The sequence below is a fragment of the Augochlora pura genome, chromosome 9 (assembly GCF_028453695.1).
Source record: "Augochlora pura isolate Apur16 chromosome 9, APUR_v2.2.1, whole genome shotgun sequence".
Taxonomy (NCBI): Eukaryota; Metazoa; Arthropoda; class Insecta; order Hymenoptera; family Halictidae; genus Augochlora; species Augochlora pura.
Genome location: NC_135780.1, coordinates 14,435,614 through 14,456,673, shown reverse-complemented (window position 1 = coordinate 14,456,673; position 21,060 = coordinate 14,435,614). Strand labels below are relative to the sequence as shown.

At 49.8% G+C, this 21,060-nt stretch overlaps 1 protein-coding gene across 1 annotated transcript in view; it reads right to left on the bottom strand.

Annotated features, from left to right (window-relative positions):
- Positions 1–21,060, bottom strand: part of Dysc (whirlin protein dyschronic) — a gene marked incomplete at its 3' end in the record, with an annotated part of 66,103 nt that overhangs the window by 19,955 nt on the left and 25,088 nt on the right. Inside the window, exons 4-11 of the mRNA XM_078190751.1 lie at positions 20,707–20,837; positions 11,177–11,500; positions 10,488–10,720; positions 9,977–10,277; positions 9,693–9,752; positions 6,230–6,384; positions 1,968–2,067; positions 1,564–1,674 (exon numbers count right to left, since the gene is read on the bottom strand). Of these exons, the coding sequence (XP_078046877.1) occupies positions 1,564–1,674; positions 1,968–2,067; positions 6,230–6,384; positions 9,693–9,752; positions 9,977–10,277; positions 10,488–10,720; positions 11,177–11,500; positions 20,707–20,837 (1,415 nt within the window). The remainder of the gene's footprint in view (positions 1–1,563; positions 1,675–1,967; positions 2,068–6,229; positions 6,385–9,692; positions 9,753–9,976; positions 10,278–10,487; positions 10,721–11,176; positions 11,501–20,706; positions 20,838–21,060) is intronic.

The window sequence follows — 21,060 nt, the reverse complement described above, 5'->3', positions numbered from 1 at the left end:
TGCCCTTTCGATAGAATCGGCCGCTATAATTAGCAACTATGAAAAACACAATTCCATTGGTTCTTCTTGTTTTCGAATTGTCTGTGTAGAACGACTTAAACCGGCGCGAAATAACGATAACTGGATTTCATGTCCTTGATCGTTTTATTGGTAGCTCGAGGAGCTGGCGCAGGTAGCATCGTGACACGCGGCGGTACTATTCACCGTCGCGATCTAAGGGCACCGACTTTCGGTCCGAATGTAACCGAAATCTTTTTAAATCATGGAACCTTCGAATAGTATAAACTCGGCGGCTCGTCCGTGTAATATACCTATACCAGCCTACGAAACCATTGAGGAAGCGATAAACGCGACAAGAGAACTCCGCCGTTCAAGAGGGAACAAACTCGAAAGCGCAAAGTCGCGCAGCAATTCTACTCCGAGACTCAAAGAATTTGATTATTTCAAGCAAGAATTACCGAACACGACCGGGGAATGCAGCGAACAAAATTGCTATCCAACCTCGGGGTTCCTTTCTCAAGAATATCGAGAAGACAGCTGGTTGATGGTCGACGACGATCTCGCGTGTCCAAGGCCAACAATCAGTCGATCGAGATCGAATCGAAATCGAAGACGAAGACGAAGACATCGAAATCGAAACGCGGCTGGCTGGCTGAATAGAGACGTTTCACCTGTCCGCCATGATCGATCGTATTTGTCGCGATAATGAATTCAGTACTGGAACGCTTTCGTCGCGTGGCACGAGGACTGCTCCGTTGCAGCGACAATGTCGTCCAGCAACAATGGCGTTACGATTACGAAGAGATCAAGAATCAACCAACCAACCAACCAACCGACCGTCCGTCCGTCCAGAGACGGAGAATGCAGCACGCGAAACAAAAGAAGAAAGGAAAACAATCTGTAAAAAACTAGATGAGCGTACCAACTTGGGCAACGAAGGTGGCGTGTGTGTGTGTGTCGATAGACCGAAACACCGAATGCTGGGTTTCGGTACATTTTCACCGAAATAGGTTCGTTGAAATTGCACCGGCGTTTCTTACGTGTGCACGAGTTCGAGTTCGAGCGATAGGAGGCGCCAGAGTTGCAACAAAAGGAGAAAGCGACAGGCAGGGTTATTTTTTAATTATGCATATAGTTTAATCGTTGCATCGTCGGAGCATCGTGGAAATATCGGCGCGCGTGCTCGTACGAATCGCGTCGCGTAACCGTGCAAATTTCTTCATTTTCCCGGTGTTTTCGTTGTTTTCTTTGTTAATTTACGAATTGTTTACGTGCTGCTAGTTTGTCGCGTTCCGGTCTCTTGGGATCCGTCGTCGACGACGACCGCTCTCGATGTATAGAATTACGCGCCCTTCGGGGAGACACGATCGCGCGCGACCCCCTACCACCGAAGCGAAAAGTTGGCATCGTTGAGCGGTTCGATGGAAAAGCCGGGCTTATATTTGCGGAGAACACGATTCCTTCTTCCAAAAGGTTGATGGCGAAACGGGCGATTATCGCGACAGAGCGAGTAGTGTCCCCGGGAGTCGGCGAAAGGTAGAAAAAGGCGAGCGTTGAACTTACCAGATTGTCCGGGTGTAACCGATGATGGCCGTAATCCCTTGGGTTGCCGCGGGAACCGCTGGGGGAGCTGTGCCTGCGCCCGCGGCCGTTCTCCAGCTCGTCTTCGTAATCCTGCAAAAGAAATCGATAAAGATCCCTTTTACAGGGTTCCAGCGTTGTATCCGTCGGCAACCGGTTGCTCTCTTTTCGCGTCCCTCTGCCCCACTGCCCCTCTGTCCCACTGTCCCTCGCTCCCTCGCTCCCTCGCTCTCGCTCCCTCCCTCCCTCGTACCCCCTGTCCGTCGTTTAGTCTCCGACGGCGGACGAAAAGGAGAGTAGAGGCGTGCGAGACGATTGCCTGAAAACGGCGTAATCTCGCTGCCTTATCGGCTACGATCTCTCGAGCTCTCGATTTCTCCGTGTACCTGGTTGTCGCACTCCTCGTCGTTGGAGAGGGCGAGGTCGGAGGTCGTCACTTGGTGCTGCTGCTGCTGCTGCTGCTGCTGTGCTCTCCTGCAGCCCGGTCTGGAATTGCCAAAATTGTGATTTGAGACCACCCACCGCCCACCACCCACCACCGCTTCGCTTTCCCTTCGGCGTGGCTAGCGCGACGGACCCTCCCTTCCACGCGGACCGATTATCCCTTGCTCCGCTCTCGCGATCTCGCGATCTCGCGCGCCCCTAAGGGTCGTTTAACTTTCGGCGCACAGCTCCCGAGGGACGGCGGGGGCAGAGGACCGTTCTAATTATCCGGAACGACGCGTCGTTGAGCTCGGCGTCGACTCGTCCCTCGATCGACTCGAACGCCTGCCCCAAACAGAGTAAATTGATTGTTACCCGCGAATATTTTAAATGTCCCGATCGATCGGGGAGCAGAGCTGAAATAGAACGGCTTCTCGAATGCGAGACGGGGGAAACGCGACGACGGACGACGGGTAAAACGGTGAATGTTTTATCGCCACGTTTTCGGGATGCTGCACAAGCAGCAGCATCATGAATCGTGAATCTTCGACGCTGCTCGAATGGCTATTCTTAACAGAGAGATTCATTGGCTCGAGTCTTTTCCGTTAATCGACGGAAAACTCGATTTTCAAAATATCAAGCGGCGCATCGTTTGTAGCATCGTCGTCGGTAGGTAGGTATCGTTATGGATGTGTTTGCAGCGGATATTTACGAAGAAACTGAAACTAAAATACTGTTACATTCTAAATGTTTGTTTCCAATTCAACGAGATTGCTGTCGGTGCAACCATGCGCTTCTCCATCGATTTGCAACCCAAATAATATCTACGGTCGCTTCGCTGAAAAAGAACATTCTTTTCGGTTGAAATCTCTCTGCACGGCTCTACGTAGGACACGTAGAAGTCGGTCGGCTCGAGAATCGTATCGGGCAAGACCGAGAGCTGGTCGATCGATAATGCGGAAATCCGAAGCTGTATCTAGTTTCTCTCTCGGGTCACTGTGAAACTGTAAATGGATACCGACGCGGTTGTTTCTATGTTTCCCATCGATTATTTAACGAGCGCAGCATACGTCGAGGCATCGATGAGCGCGCAACGTTGCGGATAGCTCGTAGGTCGCGCGAGCCGAACAGCCGAATCTATTTCCGTTCGCTTCGTTCGTCCTTCGTCCAAGTTTAAGAGACGTAGCCGGCCATCATCGCGCTCGATCGATGCGTCGACTCAACTCGGACAACACACACACACACACACAACGGATCGAAGTAAGGTTGATCGAAAAAGAGAAATTTTCGAACCCGTTTAAATCCCTCGAGAGCATCAATTTTAGTTTTTGTTCTTAGTTTTTGGATGAGCTTCGACGATTTTAATTGGAAATGGAGAACGTTCGCGAACGTCCTCCGCGGTTCCAAATGTAGATGTAGAATGTAGAGCGAAATGCACTTTCCGATCGAGTTTATTTGCAATTTTGTAATAGGTGACTGCTAGAATCCTAGCAGTGGAAATTTTGGTTGTTCCGGTAATGTTTCTGGGTTATTCCCGTGACGCGAGAACAAGCTCGTGGGAATGACTACTACGACTGCAACGGAATGCCTTATAGTTCTAGCGATACGGCAATGGCCCTGCAACAACATATCCGGGCGGGGGTGCATTATGGAATTTACAGAGGTAACAAACAACGCGTTGCGAGCTAGCCTTGCGACGTATGTATGTACCTGCAGCGTTCGTTTCGAAACCGCCTGGCTCGCGACCGCGATCGCTATCGAACAGACATTCGATTTATTAATTAGACCACAGACACGGTGTTCCATACCTGGTTCCGATCGCAGAGGATATTCGTTAACGGCTCGTATTCCGCTTTCGGTGAACATTTATTGGACGATCAAAGATTTCTGCTCTGCCAAAAGTTCTCCATTGGTCGGGAGGGAACACGCACGGACGATGTTTACGACGTCCAGGGAACTACAATATTACCGTGCCGCCGACGCTCTCGAAGCTCATTTGTTTCATTCTGTTACCCAGGATACGACCCAGCGTTTCAACTACCACGAAGGATAGTTTGAAATTTTGAAGGGCTGGTTCGTCGTATACCAGCTGGTTCTTATACCCTCGCGAGCTGCGGTAGAATTCGCATGACTCGCGAACGACCTTTCGCTTTTAATCGCGGGAAGAACATTTTTACCTGGAAACAAAAATCGAGTCAACTTTTCCCGGAATGCTTCACCAATGGCCAATGATATAATTGGACGTCCAACGAAACGTCCGAATCGATGGACAGGACGAAGGCGAGTACATACACCCCGAGACAAGGATGCACCGGTATATACGATACATATACATATACGTATGTTGACGTAGCTCCGCGTATACGCGTAATGAAAATCGGACGCGGAGCGATGTACATATGTACAGGGTTTTTGGGTGTTCCGCCGCGTGTGTACGCGTCTCTCGACGGAACTGGCCCCTAAGTAAATTCTGTCGTGTCGATATCGTGGCGGTTGCCGAGGAAGGTGTAGAACCACATTCGTGCCAGAGCGAATCGAAAACACGTTTCGACGAAAATGGAATTCGCGGATCTCGCCGAACGATTATTGGCCGCCGCAGCGCCGCGACGCGTTGCGCCGGTTCTCCTCGATTATCGAGCGATGGTTTAGGCGACGACGAACGTTGTCGTTTCCACGGAATGTACCCGAGCGAGCCCGGATTTCAATTTCCGGACGATTATCGATTTACGTGTACTATCCGATTCTCTTTTCCTTTTCCGCCACCCCTTCTTTGTTACAGGTGTAATAACGTCGCAAGCTTTCGTTCGTTTTCTCGTCGACGCTTCCAAGTATGTATCTCTGATCTCTGATCTCTGACAGATTCGAACCCGATTAATTTCGATCGCAGAAGCAGGAGGTCGGCAAACGGATCATCGAGAAAATATTGGCGTCTCTCACACATCGATCGACCCATTCGCGAGAACCGGGGCCACCACAGACATGTGTGCCCCCCTCCCCGGAACACCTCTGGAATCGATCGATCGACCACTGCTCGCGCCACCGATGTCGCCGATACCGTCGCGAGTAGAGGGTCACGCGCGACATCCTCTATTTAACTTGTTGTTGCCCATCGATGGGTCGTGTCGGGGTGGGTATTTTCTCGCTCGTGTACAGATGTACATACCTTGCTACCAGCAGCGCGGCGAAAAGCATCGAGGGAGATAGGTTGGTTCGGTTTGGTTGGATGTCGGAATAGATATTTGTTACAGCCAGACCAAGCCTGTTAGGAAATGAAATACCGATGCACCGGGTATGTCCGACACAGAAATGCTATTTACGCGGTCCCCGGCTCGCTTCGAATCCCGCTTTCCTTCTACTTTCCTCCCTGTCTCATCGCCTTCTCGTTCGTTTCCTACTTTCTTTTGTTCTTTCCTTCTTTTCGTCTCTCTGCTGTCGCATTGAAATTGAAAGTCGAATATGCGGCCGAACGAATAAGCACACGAGTATACAGCTTGCTGCGGTAATCGAGGAATTTTATTCTCAGTCGGATTCTATCAGAATGTACGAAACGTTGCTTCCTGCAGTCTAATCATTTTGAGATATTTAGAGAGCGCTTCTCGAGCCCGTTCGATATCGCGATTAACGTTAACGGCGCGTTCCAGCGATTACCGCGAAGGAAACTAATTCAACGATTGATGGAGCAACGTGGGTGGCGGTGCTGCTGAACATCCGAAAAAGGACAAACGATAAACGATGCGTCTCGCATTCGAGAAATCAGTCTCCGAGCAGCTGCAATCGTAATTGTTCGCGTTTCCGAGATGCAAGCTCGATATCGACTTCGGGCCGAAACAGTCGATTTTGGATTTCCTTGGAGCTCTGTTCCCGCATGGGTCGATCGAGTAACACCGAATGTTTCAGCTTCGGCTTGTTCCCGATACAAATGAGATTGTCTCGAGAAAATTGGAAATGGTAGTATGAAATTGTGAGAAATCGTGAAACCGAAAGACCAAGCTGAACATTATAAATTGTGGGAAACGAGAACGAGTTAAAGAGAATCGTTGCAAGTTTTGAGGCGAAAGTCGGTATGGAATATTTTGTCGTCAAGCTTTTCGAGTCGAGAATTCGAGAATTCGAGAGTACGGAGAGCAAGGGAGAGAATCGGTGTAGGGGGAAGGGCGAAGGGCGAAGGGCGAGGGGCGAAGGGCGAAGGGCGATCCATCCGTCTTCTCAGGATCGTCTTCTCGACCTGGTCCTGGGCATGTCGGCCCCGAGACCGCTGTCCTCGCTCGGCGATCTATATTCTTGGTTCTCTCTTGGCAGGAGGGGACCCGTCGCTCCCAGGGGATCTCCCTCGACGTCCACCAGTCGTCCCGGACGGCAACAACCACCGTGCACACCCCTCTGTGAGAAATCACCAGATCCTGTCATGCCTTCCGCCACATCCATTGCCAGTTCGCACCCGGTTTCGACGGCCAACGAGCACCGGTTGTTCTTTCAACTTCTTTTCACCTTTCTAGTTTCAGTTCGACCGATTTGCTATTTCGTGGTCACGAAGCGGCCTTCTTCACCGGTTTCTCGACTTTCGTAGATCGAACCTCGCTAGTCGAGATGTTTTTTTAAACTTCGTTGGGCGGTGCGGCGACGAGGAACGCGCAGGAATTTAGGAAATACATAGTCTGACCGTGTATAGGGGTTTTAGAAACCGGGGAGTCGGAGTCTTTCTCGGAGATAATAAATTTACGGTCGGTCGAGAAACTCTACTATACGATACGATACGATATGAATTTGTGAACCGTTTCAACAACGATTATCGTAAGAAAGGAATATGTACCTCGATGTGCCAAATGTACCGGACGGACTCGCGATTCTGTACCAAAAACTTGCAAAGCATATACTCGCAAACGCGTACGTTTCGTTTTCTTTCGAATCGATGAACAGCGAACCTACTGCACGAACGAGATGCTCCTCCGAGAAGCTCTTTCGACGAAACATGGATTTTAGTAAATACATACACAGAGCGTACGGAAATCTATCTATAGAAAACGCAGATGACACCTCCAACGTACTACGGAAAAAAAACATCGTCTTCGAATTTTGACTAGAATTGAGCAACGACAGTTTCCACTGAACGATCCGCGGAAATCGAAAGTAACCCGAACACCGATCGAAAAGATTTTAATGATCGATCTCGCGGAGCGATCCATGGATCAGGTACACCACAACGATAACACCAACAACAACGAGAACGTAAACGGAAGAAAGTATAAGTAGAATTATGGTCGAAGAAGAAGATAAAGAAGAAGAAGAAGAAGAAGAAGACGATAATGATGATGATGATGATGATGCTGATGCTGATGATTCATGATCATGATGAAGAAGAAGAAGAAGAAGAAGAAGAAGATAGCGGACAGAGTCCTAGAAGGATTGAAACGGTTTTGTTCGGTAGATGGAACCGTCGCGTCCGTCGAACGTTTCCCTGCCTAGGACTGATCGAACGCTGGTACCCGTTCGTCTATTCGTACCTCTACTCTTTTCGACTGGTTTAAACTCGTTGGCCACGAAACCGGCCGTCGCTGAGCTTGCCCGAGCTTTGAATAAGGCCGGCGCGGCAAGATTCTCGTCGATCGATAGTTTGTTCGTTTTAGGTTTTACGTTGGCTCTCGTCGACTCCGTCGTTCGACGAACAAACGATAAGCTCGCGTCGGGAACTTTTAATGCCTTCCCTCACCTCCTCGCCCATGGGATCGAGACAGCGCGAGATGCGATCAAGCCGATCTTCGGTGAACTACTCTCGTTGTCAGCATCCTGCGATCGAGTGCGCACGATCGAGCTTGGAGAAAGAATTTTCGAAATTTACAAGATTAAATTAACGATCGTTTGGGCGATAATACCGATACACGTGGAATGATTGGAAAAATAAACGTTCGATCCGAATAATTTCAACGAGTGTACGAATACGGCGAGTCGCGACAGTAACGTAAAAGGAGATTCTAAAATGTGATTAGCTCTTCGTTGTTTCGCGTCGCGCATTCGTAACGTAAACGTAAACATAAACGGTATTATCGCAGGATTCGCGAAATGAAAATAAATTTTCTGAGAGGAAGATCCTCCGCGGAGAGTTCTTTCTTCAAGAGTCGAAAAAAAAAGGATTCACAATCGGGCACTCGACCGTCTCAAGAACGAAACAGAAATCCAGCAAAGCTCAGGCGAACTCGTTCGAGAAGGTCGCATTATTGTACCGACACTCCCGCTGTGGTCGGCATGAAAGTAAAATGAGAGGCGGACAGCTCTACCAGTGACATACAGTGCTTCTTAATCGCAAGCAACCAACCTATCGCATTTGGCGAGGCAACTAAAAAGTATCCGAATGTTCGAAGCTGGGATAAGTATCTCGCGCGATCTTCTATGCACGGATACGATTGGAACCGGCTTCGAGCATACTAAATCAACTGCGAGCCAAGCACTATGCGTGTTCCGATCGAAACGCTACTCGAATCGAACACTGAGTCTACGCTCTACGCTCTACGCTCTACACTGTAGATGATGCGGCAACGGCTGCCTGAAAGCGTACTAATACTAAGCAAAATCATACGTGGAACACAGACAGAGAAAGAGCGACAGTTGTAAAGAGAAAGATAGATAGATAGATAGAGAGAGAGAGAGAGATTGTTCAAGAAGTAGCAGAAGAAGAAGAAGCAATAGAAGACAGATTACGGAGATGTTTCTACGAGAGACAGGAAAAGTAGAAGAAATAATAGTAGTAGTAGTAGTAGTAGTAGTAGTAGAAGAAGAAGAAGAAGAAGAAGAAGGGGTTGCAGGAAAACTTCCGAGTCATGCGTCACGGGTCACCGCGATAGCCGAGAACAATGAAGCAAAAACAAAAGTTCATCTCTCGGATCGACGTTTCCCCTTAATAGACGCGAGACGCGTCCGGTGATTCGACGATTCCCTCGGACATTATCCAGGTTGTCTCTTCGTTCCTAATCGCGGCTGTAGCCTCGTTGTATCCTCGCACCTCTCCAATCGACGCGACGATGAGATTTCGTTTCCGTTCTTCCGTTGTTTTGTTGTTCCGTTGTTCCGCATCGTTTTCCAATCGTTCTCGACGCTTCGGCCTGTATCGTTCGTTTCGTTGTTTCTTCTCCGATTAATCGATCGTCGAACCGACCGACGTTCGCGAACGTTATCTCGGCCGCTACCATAGGAATCGTTTTGCGTTCTAGTTGGATACGTTCAGCGAGGGGTACGAGCATACCAGATTTATCCATTGGTCACGAGGAACCAAAACCGAGGTATCTGTCCGCGGACAGATATTCGAATATTTGTCGCGCAGGACGGATCTCTCTGCACGGTTGCTCGGGACGCCCGGCGACAGAAAGGTAGAGAAACAGTTATACGTATCTAACAGTTACAGTGGACAATGGCAAAACAGAGAGAGTGAGATAGACAAAGACAGAGTAGTTTCTATACATGTCCCGAGAAATGAATAGATGAATGAGAAAGAGAGAGAGAGAGAGAGAGAGAGAGAGAGAGAGAGAGAGAGAGAGAGAATATACCGTGTTGGCAAGTGAGATTTGTCTGACTGTCGCTCGTATCTTTGTGTGCGCGTGTCTCTTTGTGTGACCGCATGTGCGCGTGTCTGTACATTTGTATCTCTGGATGCGCGCGTGTTCGTGTGTCGCTGGGTTCAATACCGATGGCGCACTTACCGGAAGATCGTGGAGGGAGGGCGTCACTATCAGATCGGAGTGAGCACGGTCTCCTTTTCTCTGAAACAGACATACGAATGATTCTTCTCGCGAATACACGAATCTACCTGGGCAACGAATCGAGGTTCGAAAGAGAGCTTCGCTAGCGTAGACCACCGGGATTTAGGGCTACTGTAAAATACGCGAGTGTCGAAAAGGGAAGAAAAGGCGGGTGAAAGGGAATGTTGCGCTGAACAAAATTTTGGATCGTCGCGTCGATGAAATTCAACGAGAAGCGTACCCACCCTTGCCATGGTTACGCGAGGCCTATAAACGAGATCGTCGAAAGCAGGCCTGTCTTTGCTGTCGACGAGTTCCCTGAGCTCCGTCAGCAAAGTCAGCTTCTCGTGAGTGTTTAAGAGGTCTGCCAGGCTGGCTACCAGCTCCTCGATCGTCAAACGGCGGGTTCTGTAATCGGCCAGAAGCTGCGAGAGCGCCGCCCTCTCGCTTCTCGCGAGAACCACCCTCGCCTTTTCCTCCACCATGGCTGCGGTCGCGGCCGACACCGTGTGCACGCCGCCCCGATGTCTCCAGTCGCTCGCTATGCTGCACACACGATATTACCGCTACGCTTTCGGAGCAATTCGGAGCACGTTTCGCTCTGTTTCTTTACGTTCATGCGAAAATTCGCGACGTCGAATTCTAATTTCATATCGCCGAATCGCGACCGATTGCCGCCATTGTTCAAAATTAGATATAGTAAACGCGTCGTTCGATCGCGCTTAGGCACATTATACAAGGAATGATGTTTCTTACGAGGGACTCGGCGGACGATGGTTCCCAGGACTCTCGAGCAGCAAGGAATCGTGGTCCGAGTACCTGGACGTTGGCATCACGATCGGCTGACTGGTAGTGCAGGAATGGGGCACTTTACCGACGTCCCGGATCAAGAGCGTCATCCTCTTGTTCGTCTTCAGGATCTGCACCGCCTCGTCGTGAGTAGCCTCTTCGAAGCTCTGGCCGTTCACCTCGATGATCTGGTCTCCTACCTGCGAATCCATGAACAATTTGCAACGAGTTAGAGAGAGAGAGAGAGAGAGAGAGAGGATCGTTTGCCACTTTTTGGAAACGAGGCGGGAACGAACAGTTTTGGTCCTTGATTTTTGCTAGCGACTAAACGGAACAAAACGTCGAAGATGCGGCGAGAAGAGAGGCCAAGTTCGATCGATCGTTGGTGGAGTCCAGCCTAGCGGAAACGAAAGACGCGGTCGAATCTAGGCTAAATAATACAATACGTATAATTCTACTCGGCGCGTTCGTTCCGTTTTCGTGAAATCGCGCATTCTTTTACCCATCCTCGAAGGCATTTTACGCGACTGGAAATTTCGTCTCCGCTTCGTGGTGTCATCTCCACCGATTCGACGAATCGATAGTTTTCAAGATAGATAGATTCAAGCAATCGCGAACTGGAAAATTCGGAAATAACGAATCCGAAAGACTCTCACCAGTAAACCGGCTCGGTCCGCCACGCTGTCCTTGTCGACCCCGGTGACGTAAATTCCAAGTCCGTATTCGAGGCCTCCTCTGATCATCAAGCCGAGCGATTGACCGGGTTCGATGCAGAGCTCGACCTTCCTCGTTCTCGGACAGTACCTCGAATCCCTGGTCGGGAAGACAGGCGGCGGTGAGGCGGGACGACCTTGACGGTCCATCCAGCTGCAGGATTGCTGGCGACCGGAAGTCGACCAAACCGGATGACCGACTCTGCAACGGGGATCCAACGCTGGGCCCCGAACCGTCATGCTGAGGGTCCTACAGGACTTCAACATCTGGCAAGAGGATCGAAAGTAGCATGAACGCTGTCTGCTCCGCGCTCTATCTCTCAAGTTATCGGCTACTGGTTTCGATTTTCGAATTCGCATATAGGAATACATGCGTTCGAATATAGGACAAGGTTCGTGGACCGGTTAATACCTGCGGTTTTGTGCGGCTTCGACGCCTTTCGACTAGCCGGAGCAGCGGTGGAACTTTTGTCTACGAAATCATCGATTTGATCGAGGAGAAATCGGATCGTTCGATTTCTTCGAACGAACGGAGCAATTACACAAAGCGTTGCTCGACCGTTTACAATCATTTTCTGCAATTTTACTTTTGGCAGCCATGCCATCGAGACGACGCGACGGCGACGACGTTCGGAATCGGAATCGGAATCGGAATCGGAATCAAAATCGGTAGTATTAAAAAGGGAATCGAATTATCCATCCATCCATGTCGACTGAATGTGGTCTGAATGGTCGGAAGCGACGTCGATGAGAGAGAAAGGGGAAGAAAGCGTATTGTCGGAGCGTCGAGTCGACGAGTCCGACCACCCTGCCCGCGTTTGTACGTCGCTCAAGATTTAGAACGGTCCTCTTATGCAAAAGAATCCGCCGCGTTACGTATCGTCGAGAGAACGATTTCTCGCGGTCGACCTCAGAATAGATCGCTTATACGTGTCGCAGCACGGCTGTGCTTCGGCAAACCGAAAGAAATCATTGTCCGCGCAGGGTTTCCTCCGAGGCAGCCTTGGCAAGCGTCACGAGGGACAATCGGCTCGCGTCGGGTCAACGAGGAACAAACGACTTGTTTGCTATTCCTCTGCTGACCCCGTCTCGTCCGACCACAGACGATAATCGCACACGGAATTAGCAGAAATCTGGGGACACTGACGCGACTGGAACGCGATAGTTTCGACGAATTCGAGGAATTTGATGATCGAACGACATCGAGCCGACGTCCTCGATAAAACGGAGGGTCTACGATACGATCGATGAACGATAATTTACTCGAGAATCGATCATAGGTTAATGGTTCTCGATTCGCTGAAAAATTGATCGCACAGTGTATAGTCGTCCATACATCGATCGAAGGAGTCCTATCGTACGTATGTATCGTTACTTTTTACGCATCGATATCGGTAGAAAAATGGTAATTCTTGCTCAGACATAAAAAATTCGATCATTACGAGGGGACTTCGAACAGCGAAAGATCGAGCGTGAATCGTAGGACACCTGTTCTCTTACCAAGGAATACATTGCTCTCTCGGCAGGGCGTGATCGACGACGCAAATTGACAAGCGCAAAGTCAACGAGGAGCAAATCGTGCGTTTCTCGGTGTCGCGACGGCTACCATAAGCGCCGGAGTGGCGCACAGTGGTCCAGTTTAGCGTAATGAATATAATACGACTTCCTAATTGTCTGTCAACCTCAAAAATAAAAATATTTGCATAATTTAACCCAATGAAGGTTGAGTGGTGGCGACTCTAAGGTGCCGCTAAAAATTATTACGCCTTGCTTCAAAATAATTTCTATCAAATTCACTCGTATTCAAAAAATTGTCGAGACCTGTTAACTGTTGCACAAGTCACAAAATTTAATTCCATAATGTGTATAAAATGTCAGGTTATATTAGGTTGGTGCATATGAAATGTCGGATGTTTAAGTAAATATATAAAACTGTATATCTTTTTTCAAAAGCTGTTGATTTAATCAAAATATAGCCCGTTTGCTTTACTATACTTTTTTCAACAATTTCTTAATTAATTCTTAACCTGACATTATTTCATCGATCAATCCAAGTTTCGCGGCTTATACGTTTTACGCACGAAGCGTTATGGGGAACAATGGCACACCTTACGTCAATCTGGACCACTGTGTGACGCCGCGACGCCATGCCGCCACGGTAGCTAGGATATCGATCTCCTGGTGACCCGTGACGTCGCATCCTGCCTATCCTTGACCCAGCACCCAGCACCCAGCTCCCGGGTCCTGGATCCCAAATTCACATCTTTAGGATGGAACCGAAGGGTTCTCGCGAAAAATGGAATATTCTCGTATCTCTGCGCATGCCGTGCGAACCCCCCCGCTAAATTTCTGCCGACGAGAGACACTTTGAACGGAGAAAGCAATCGTCGAGGGAGCCGGAGGGATGTTGGTTTATCCCGCAGTTTCGAGTCTCGGATCGTCTAGGCTAGCGGTAACGTGATCCGTAACAGATGTCCATCTGCGGTGTGTAGCGAAGGGAAGCGGCCGAGGACGAGGACGGACGACACGCTGTACGCAAACGGTTGCACAACTATCGAAAGAAACGGGAATCCCTTTCCATGAAACATTGTCCCGCGATGTCGCGCCAGGTAGGAGCAGGAGCACATCGTCTTGTCTCGACGCGTTATCATCGAAACTATACGGCCATTTCGGCATCTAGCCGTTGCGGATGTAAAACAAGACGGCGTCTCGCGTGCTTGGCGACGATTAAAAAGTCCCGCAGATGCTTATCCTTAACCGCGCGTTTTCCGGTCGATTACCCTTCCGCGGATCGTCCACTGCGCCTGGACTTCCGTTGATCCCTTCGATGCGACTTGCTTCGCGGATAGAAGCGGTTTGTCGGACCTTCGGCTATATCCTCGGTATACGTACTCACAGGATTCGAAACGATCGACGCGAGAAAGGTATCGTTACGACCGATAAGAATAAATAGCGGCTGTATCGTTGGGGCACTTCTGTTTCAAGATTGCTTAGAGGGTTCCAGCGCCGAAACAATTCCGTAAATTACGACAGGGCGCGGCGAGGCCATTGAGAAACGAGAGAACCACCAGACTTGGTACGTCCGTGTGGCGAATTTTTGTTTGCCGTTTCCCTTACGATGGGGGTCAATTAAATAAATAATTCATGAGGTCGAAGGGTGAGCGAAGCCGCGAGCCAACTCGGTCGAAACTCTCGTTATCGTGTCCTGACCAGGACTATTTCCGTTCGCGACGTCACGCGCCGCTCCCACGGGGCTGGTCTATCGTGCAACGTATTTTCGGACCAAACCGAGGACAGCTCTGATTTCGCACGATATCCAACCACGGGGAAGATGTCGCGGTCGTTTTCCGTACGTTCCAGAGTTAACGGAACGGACTGTCGTCGGTCTCTCGGACACTTTTCCAACCGCCAACGACAACGAAGAGAAAATCTCTATTTTGAATCACACTTTCAGATTTACATTGGACAGTGAACCAGACTTGAACATGGATGATTCGTAAGAACTCGGGGAAGCGGGGGCAGCCATCGGAAAATGGATTCGCGCGATGCGAGAAATATTTGCGGGCTTTTCCAAGGAAATGTTTTACGATTATTCGAAGCGTGAACGATCGAACGAGAAGCACGGATAAAGAAGTTTGTCCGTGCAATCGCGATACCGGCATGAATTTCAGAAGGTAGTCGCGTTATTAATACGTCGAGTTATGTTACTCGTAACTTCGCGGCTATCGATGCGCGCAAGTTTCGGGGGTTTGTACCTGATGAGAGATCTCCGGTGCTTCCGGCGATCGGATAAAGTTCGCACGATGCATCGAGAGATGCGTTCTTTTCGACAGCACGCTACCCGGCGCGAAGAATCGTCGCTCGTGTTCTGTTGATTAACGGAATTTGCCCTAATTATTATACGATCAGCCTCACAGTGAAAAGCATCGAGAGCAACTGACAGGATTCGAGTGGCGTCGCTTCGCGTCACGTTCCCGTCGAATAGCCGAAATATCTACCGAGTTTTTATTTTTTCCTTCAACTTCGACTCTCGGAAATCTGAACCGAAATATTTCGAATCGTATACCGATACTCTACGTCCGACGATCGATGGAAGAAATCGTATCGAAAGTTTCGAGCATCGCGTGAAAATATTTCCGAGACAACACGATCGTGAACCGCGAAGATGGAGGTTTTCGTACGGTTCTCTCTATTTCCAACTTCGACTCGTTCGCTATTCGCTATTTGCCGGCAACAGAAAGAAACGCGATACTCTGAATCAGCCTCCGCGGTAGCTTCGTGCATCCCGTAGATCCAGAGAAAATAAAGGACGAGGGAAATCGGAAAGCCGGGACGGGACGTCTGGCGCCGCGACACCGCGACACCGCGACACCGCGTCGCGACGCGAAGCGAGGCTATCCGCGGACACGGCGACGCCCGACGCAGGAAAAAATGAAGCCTTGAGGGGACGGTGGCTAATGGCGAGTCGATCGTGGGCGTTCGTGGGAACGCGAAAACATCGCTCAGCTTCCGAACCTCATCGGCTTCACCGAATTGTAGGGATGCGTGATGCGTAAGCGCGCGCGTGCTATCCCAGAATATGTATTATTATATAATATGATAATATTATATCATGTTCGGAATATAATATTATATTGGTCGACTAGAAAGACGGCACTTTTGCTCGAACGAATAGCGGGCCGCGACGAACGATGCTTGTAAAAAGTATTGTAAGGAGACTGTCGCGCTCCTTAAATTTACCACCGCGCTAATGAATTTAGTGGAACAACGTGTTATAAATTGGGCAAACTTTTCGCTCGACCCGCGGCTTTGTACGACGATCTATACGCGCGCGTGTTTGGTTTGCACACAAGGTTTTCGTCTCGGTTGCGCGTCACTACGAGCCATTACGAAATAACGAGCTGCCGACACCGTTACGCTTTACGACAGCCGTGCAATTTAATCTGCCAGTTCGTCCAAACGTTTATGCCCGATCGATGTCGGACGAGACGCGGACTCGTGCGGTGCCGTTCCGTTCCGTTCCGTTCCGTGCCGTGCCGTGACTCGTGACTCGTGACGCGCCGGATGTCTGTCTCCGAGAGAAACCGCGTTCGGAATGGAAAGAAGAAGCCTCGGATACCACCGACGCCGCTCACCTTCGAATAACCAGCGACTCTCTGTGAGAATTTCGCGAGGGTCCGTTATCGAACGGTGTACAGCTCGGACAAATACAATTGGTTCGTATATTTCTATTTCCGCCGTCCTAAGTAGCACGAGTTTTCAATAAGACCGCTCGACGCTCGACCCTCGCGTTTCGACCAATTCGAAACTTCTTTAAAATTCGATCGATGCGCTCAATTGCTACGCCATTATCGAGATTACATGGATCGATGGCACAACAACTGTAATAACTGTTCGTAATCGATGTACATACTTCGTTGGACGAAAGAAACATTGAAATATTGAAAATTTGCAAAATTACAAAATGGAATAGGTCGGACATGTCGGACATGGGGGAAACAGTTTCGCGTTACAATTCGTCGACGCCGACGATGAATCCCGTCCCGACCCGACCGGACGCGACGGGAAATCAACCTCCAATAAAAGGACCTCGGGTCGAGAAAGCTTGGTTCCGATCGTAACAACGAGCAGACGAAGGACACTCTGTTATCCTGTACTTGTAGCGTAGAGCCGGAACATCCGGAAACTTAATCCGCGAATCGTCGAACGGGGTCAACCGTTTGACTCGTCGCGATCGTTCGGTAACGAAACGCGACTCCTCCAATTTCCGGGGACATTCGGGCCAAGGCTAATCCACTCGTTAATTAACAAATCTCGGCCGGTTGTACATTTGCTTTTCATATTTGCTCTTTCACCGCGATTTCTCGAATATCGGCGATTCGGCCGGTAATCAAAGGGAATTCAATCTGTACCCGGCTGATACGCGACGCGCGACGCGGTGCACCGATAAGAGTCGACGCTATTTTATACTCCGATTCTTGACGACGAATCGAATCGGCGAGTTTTACCGTATGCGACATTCGTGTACGACGATTACTAATTGGACGCAGTTTTGCAGCCGTTTTAGAAGAACCAACGCGATGATAAATCTGCCGAACGGAAAAAGGAGAGGTCGAATTTAAGACGATCGCGTTCCATCTTCTCTGTTAACAAGCAAATCGTTGGCGTCGACGAAGAGAATTATTATCTCGAGGAGCGAAACGCTAGGAAACGCGCCGAAAAATATTTGTAATTCGCTGAAAGCGCTGAAATGATCGCGCGTCGGCAAAGTGGGTCCCACCGATAAAAAAGCCTTCGCGAAATACACCAAGTTTCGAGGCAGTTTTCGCCCAGCTACGTGCCTCTTCTCTTTTCCCTTCCCATCCTCCCCTTTCTTCTCTTCGCCGAGCCAGCCCGATACATACATACTCTGATGGCCCATTGTCGAACGGGCTTTTGTCTAGAAGCTGCCGAGCTGCTACGAGGGTATGACGAGCCACCGGATTCAGAGATAGCCATCGGAAGCGTTTACACCAAAGATTTTACTCGTACCGTGTCGCGGTTCGGAGCGACGCGACACGCCCGCCTCCTCTTTCCATCCCGGCCAGTCGATACCCACCTAATTTCTCCCTCCTGCCAGCCCAGCCCGTCTTCCTCTCCAACCCCAATCCTTTTCTGCTCGCAGAAACGTTGCGAAATATCTCGCGACCGTGTACGCGAACACGCGAGAAATTTCTATGCTTCGTACGGTGATTCGACGATACCTTCGAACTCTTCCGAAAACATTCGATCGCAAGGCTGAGAACGTTTTGAGCACGCGTCTTCGTCGTGTTTCTTTGAACCGAGCACAGCAGGATCATTGAAAGATTTGCGCGCGCGCGCGAGGTTACGGCGTTCCAAATTTCGCGCAACGCGTCTCCGATTCTGATAGAGATATCTACCAAGAAAATTACCGAGACAAGCTACCCTCGTTGAAACTCGGCCTCGAGCGAATCTTCTACCCCACCAATTCGCCATAATCTCTACGAGCTGCTTAAAAGTTAAATTGAACACGGGGAGAGAGGGTTGGATCCTGCGAGATGCTTGCTCAGCTGGGTCGCGGCAAACAGATGATCCGATTGTCAGCGAAACTGGAATAACGAACACGCGATCTGCCGAAATAAGAGGAAAGGATTCGTATCCAACAAATTAATACGCCCAGAAATACGCCTCGTACTTGAAAATTCTCGTTTCGTTTCGAATTTCGCGTATCTCGTGAAATTCTCGATTTTACCGAATCGCGGCGGATTATTTCGTCGTCCGCTGATCGTGATTCTCGATGCAACAGCGTGGCGAATTTTTCCACTCGGTCGACGTTTTTCAGGAATAGCCCGGCGACACAGAAACGTTACGGGGCTATTCCGAAGGACGGTCGACAAAGCGTCCACCGAATAATTCTGAAAAGAGATCAAAGGGTGGTAGTGGGACGGGACGAGACGAGACCCGAAGCGACGCGATGTCGATAGGGATCGATTTTGAAACGACGGGAACCGTCGAGGAGACTCGAAGCGGCATTTTTTCCGTCATCGCTGCTCCGGAAATACGTGCTATAGGTTAATTCGCTTTTAGCAATCTCGATCGAAGACGACAAAAATAAAATCTAAACGAGGGCGAGACCGCGCTCGGAATCTCCGAGGTCCGGGTTCTATTCGAAATCGCTGACATCGCAGGCAAATTGTTCTTGGAAACCTTTGATATTCATCTACCGGCGAGCAAAAGGATACAAACTGCTGCATATAATTTCGACGACGACGACGACGACGACGAGGTATAAAAATTGATCAATGTACACGCGAACAGGTCCGCCGAGCTGCATTGGTTGGTTCGTTGCAACAAATTCCAAGGTACGGTAGAAAAGCAGGCCGAGAAACGAGAACGCGAATCTTAACGAGCGCAATTGTTCAAACCTCCATGCATAGATTGTAGCAAAACCAATGAGCAAGGATAACGACGAAGAGACGGTCGACCGGTATCGTTGGGATCGAGACGAGTAGAAATTCGTCGGTGCTCGAGGATCGAGCATATTCGAGGCGCGGCAAATATTCTTTCTGACATTGGTGAGTAAAAAATGGAACGGAAAGGAACCAAGGATCAGATACGTTCGCCAGATAAGATAACTGAAATCGATGAAAATCGACGAGAATCGACGAGAATCGAGGAGGAGAATCGCGCGCACCCTACTCGCTGTAATTTAGTCGAGAGCGCCCGGCCGGTATCCGCGATCGATGGGGTTTCTCGAATTTGTAAGGTCAGTCGTAAATACGGAACGACTCGGGTCGATTCGACGGCAATATTGCTGTCCCGACCAGGATCTCGTATAAACGATCATTTTTAATTGCGATTAGGCACGTAGCCAGGCTCCGGTGTTTCGAGGGCTCGGAAAAAAAAAACAAATTCCTGGATACGTACTTTCGTTCCAACTGAATAATATGCTCTTGTTAACCAGTTTGCAAGAAACGCGTCCCGATCAATGGGCTCTCCCCGCTACGTTACAGAATATTTCTACCGATCGTGGAAAAGACGCGGTCGCGCATCCGCGGATGGCCAGGCGACGAATACGTTTTGCCGTATTATCACCGAGATACACAGCCTCGCGCGAGTGGCAATTCGTTTGCGCATCGTTGACGCGAGTATGGCTATTTTTGGGGTACTCGGACTCGATTTTTTTTTACATGCACGGGATTGGAGTGCTATCTGCGAAGCGACGAGCGTAGGGAGCAGGGAGCAGGGAGCAGGGACGAACCGAAAGTCAAGATCAGCGGGATCGATTATCCGTGAGCTTGAGATTGCGGATCGCGAGAATTTATAGCAACACAACCTTGATCTGATCCGACTGGAAGAGACTCCTCGAAATCGACTTCTGGTTCAAGGTCACTGGGGCATATCGGTCCTCCCAACTCGACCAGGAAGGAAAACCGTCGCGCTGACCACCTCCTATCCGAACTCGTATTCGATCGGATCGTAGGCCCGTAGAACACGATTTCAACGACCCAGGCGATTCGTGGTCAACGGAGGTCACCGAACGACGCCTCGTTTACGAATTACGTCTGTCGATTGAATTTTCGTTGTTCTCGATACGCGTATACGTTGTTTTGTTCCCGCGAAACAACCAGGATCTACGAAGATTGGCTGGCGAGAGAACCGGATTATTTTTACGAGAATAAACCACGACTTTACGAACCGAGGACCGTGGGAACAGGAAAACGAAACGAGAGCTGGACGCCCGTCCGAGCAAGGAGAGCAACGAGCAAACGGAGGGGGAAATTTGGGTATTATCGTCGATGTTCGCGGGGTGGCTGCCAGATATACGCGTCGCGGCGGCGGAAACGGCTTACACGGTTTACGGTTTACGGTTTACGGTTTACGATTCGAGACTTTACGGTCCATGGTTTAGGGGTCCAGGGGTTGAAACGCAACTGTTTCGGTGTATTCGGAAAATGAAAGTTTCAACTCACTGTGAGGGCTTCTTCGTGGGTTACCGACCGGAAGGGTGTGCCGTTCACCTCCAAGATGGTGTCTCCTGGCCTGAGTCCAGCTCGCTCGGCCACCGAACCCTCCTCCACCCTCGAAATGTAGACACCCACCCCTGAGAACAATTCACAGACTTTCCATCAGGCCGGAAGCTGCCTGACGACTGGTCCGCGACCAGCGTTCGCTAGAACCTTCCATCCAGGGCGCCGCACCATTCGATCGGAACCCGTCAATCAACAGCCGCTCCAAACGCTTTCCCAATTTCTTCGATTGTCTCGGACTTTGGACATCGCCACCGCGAACACCCGAGCACGCCATCTTCGAACCGGGAGCCAGTC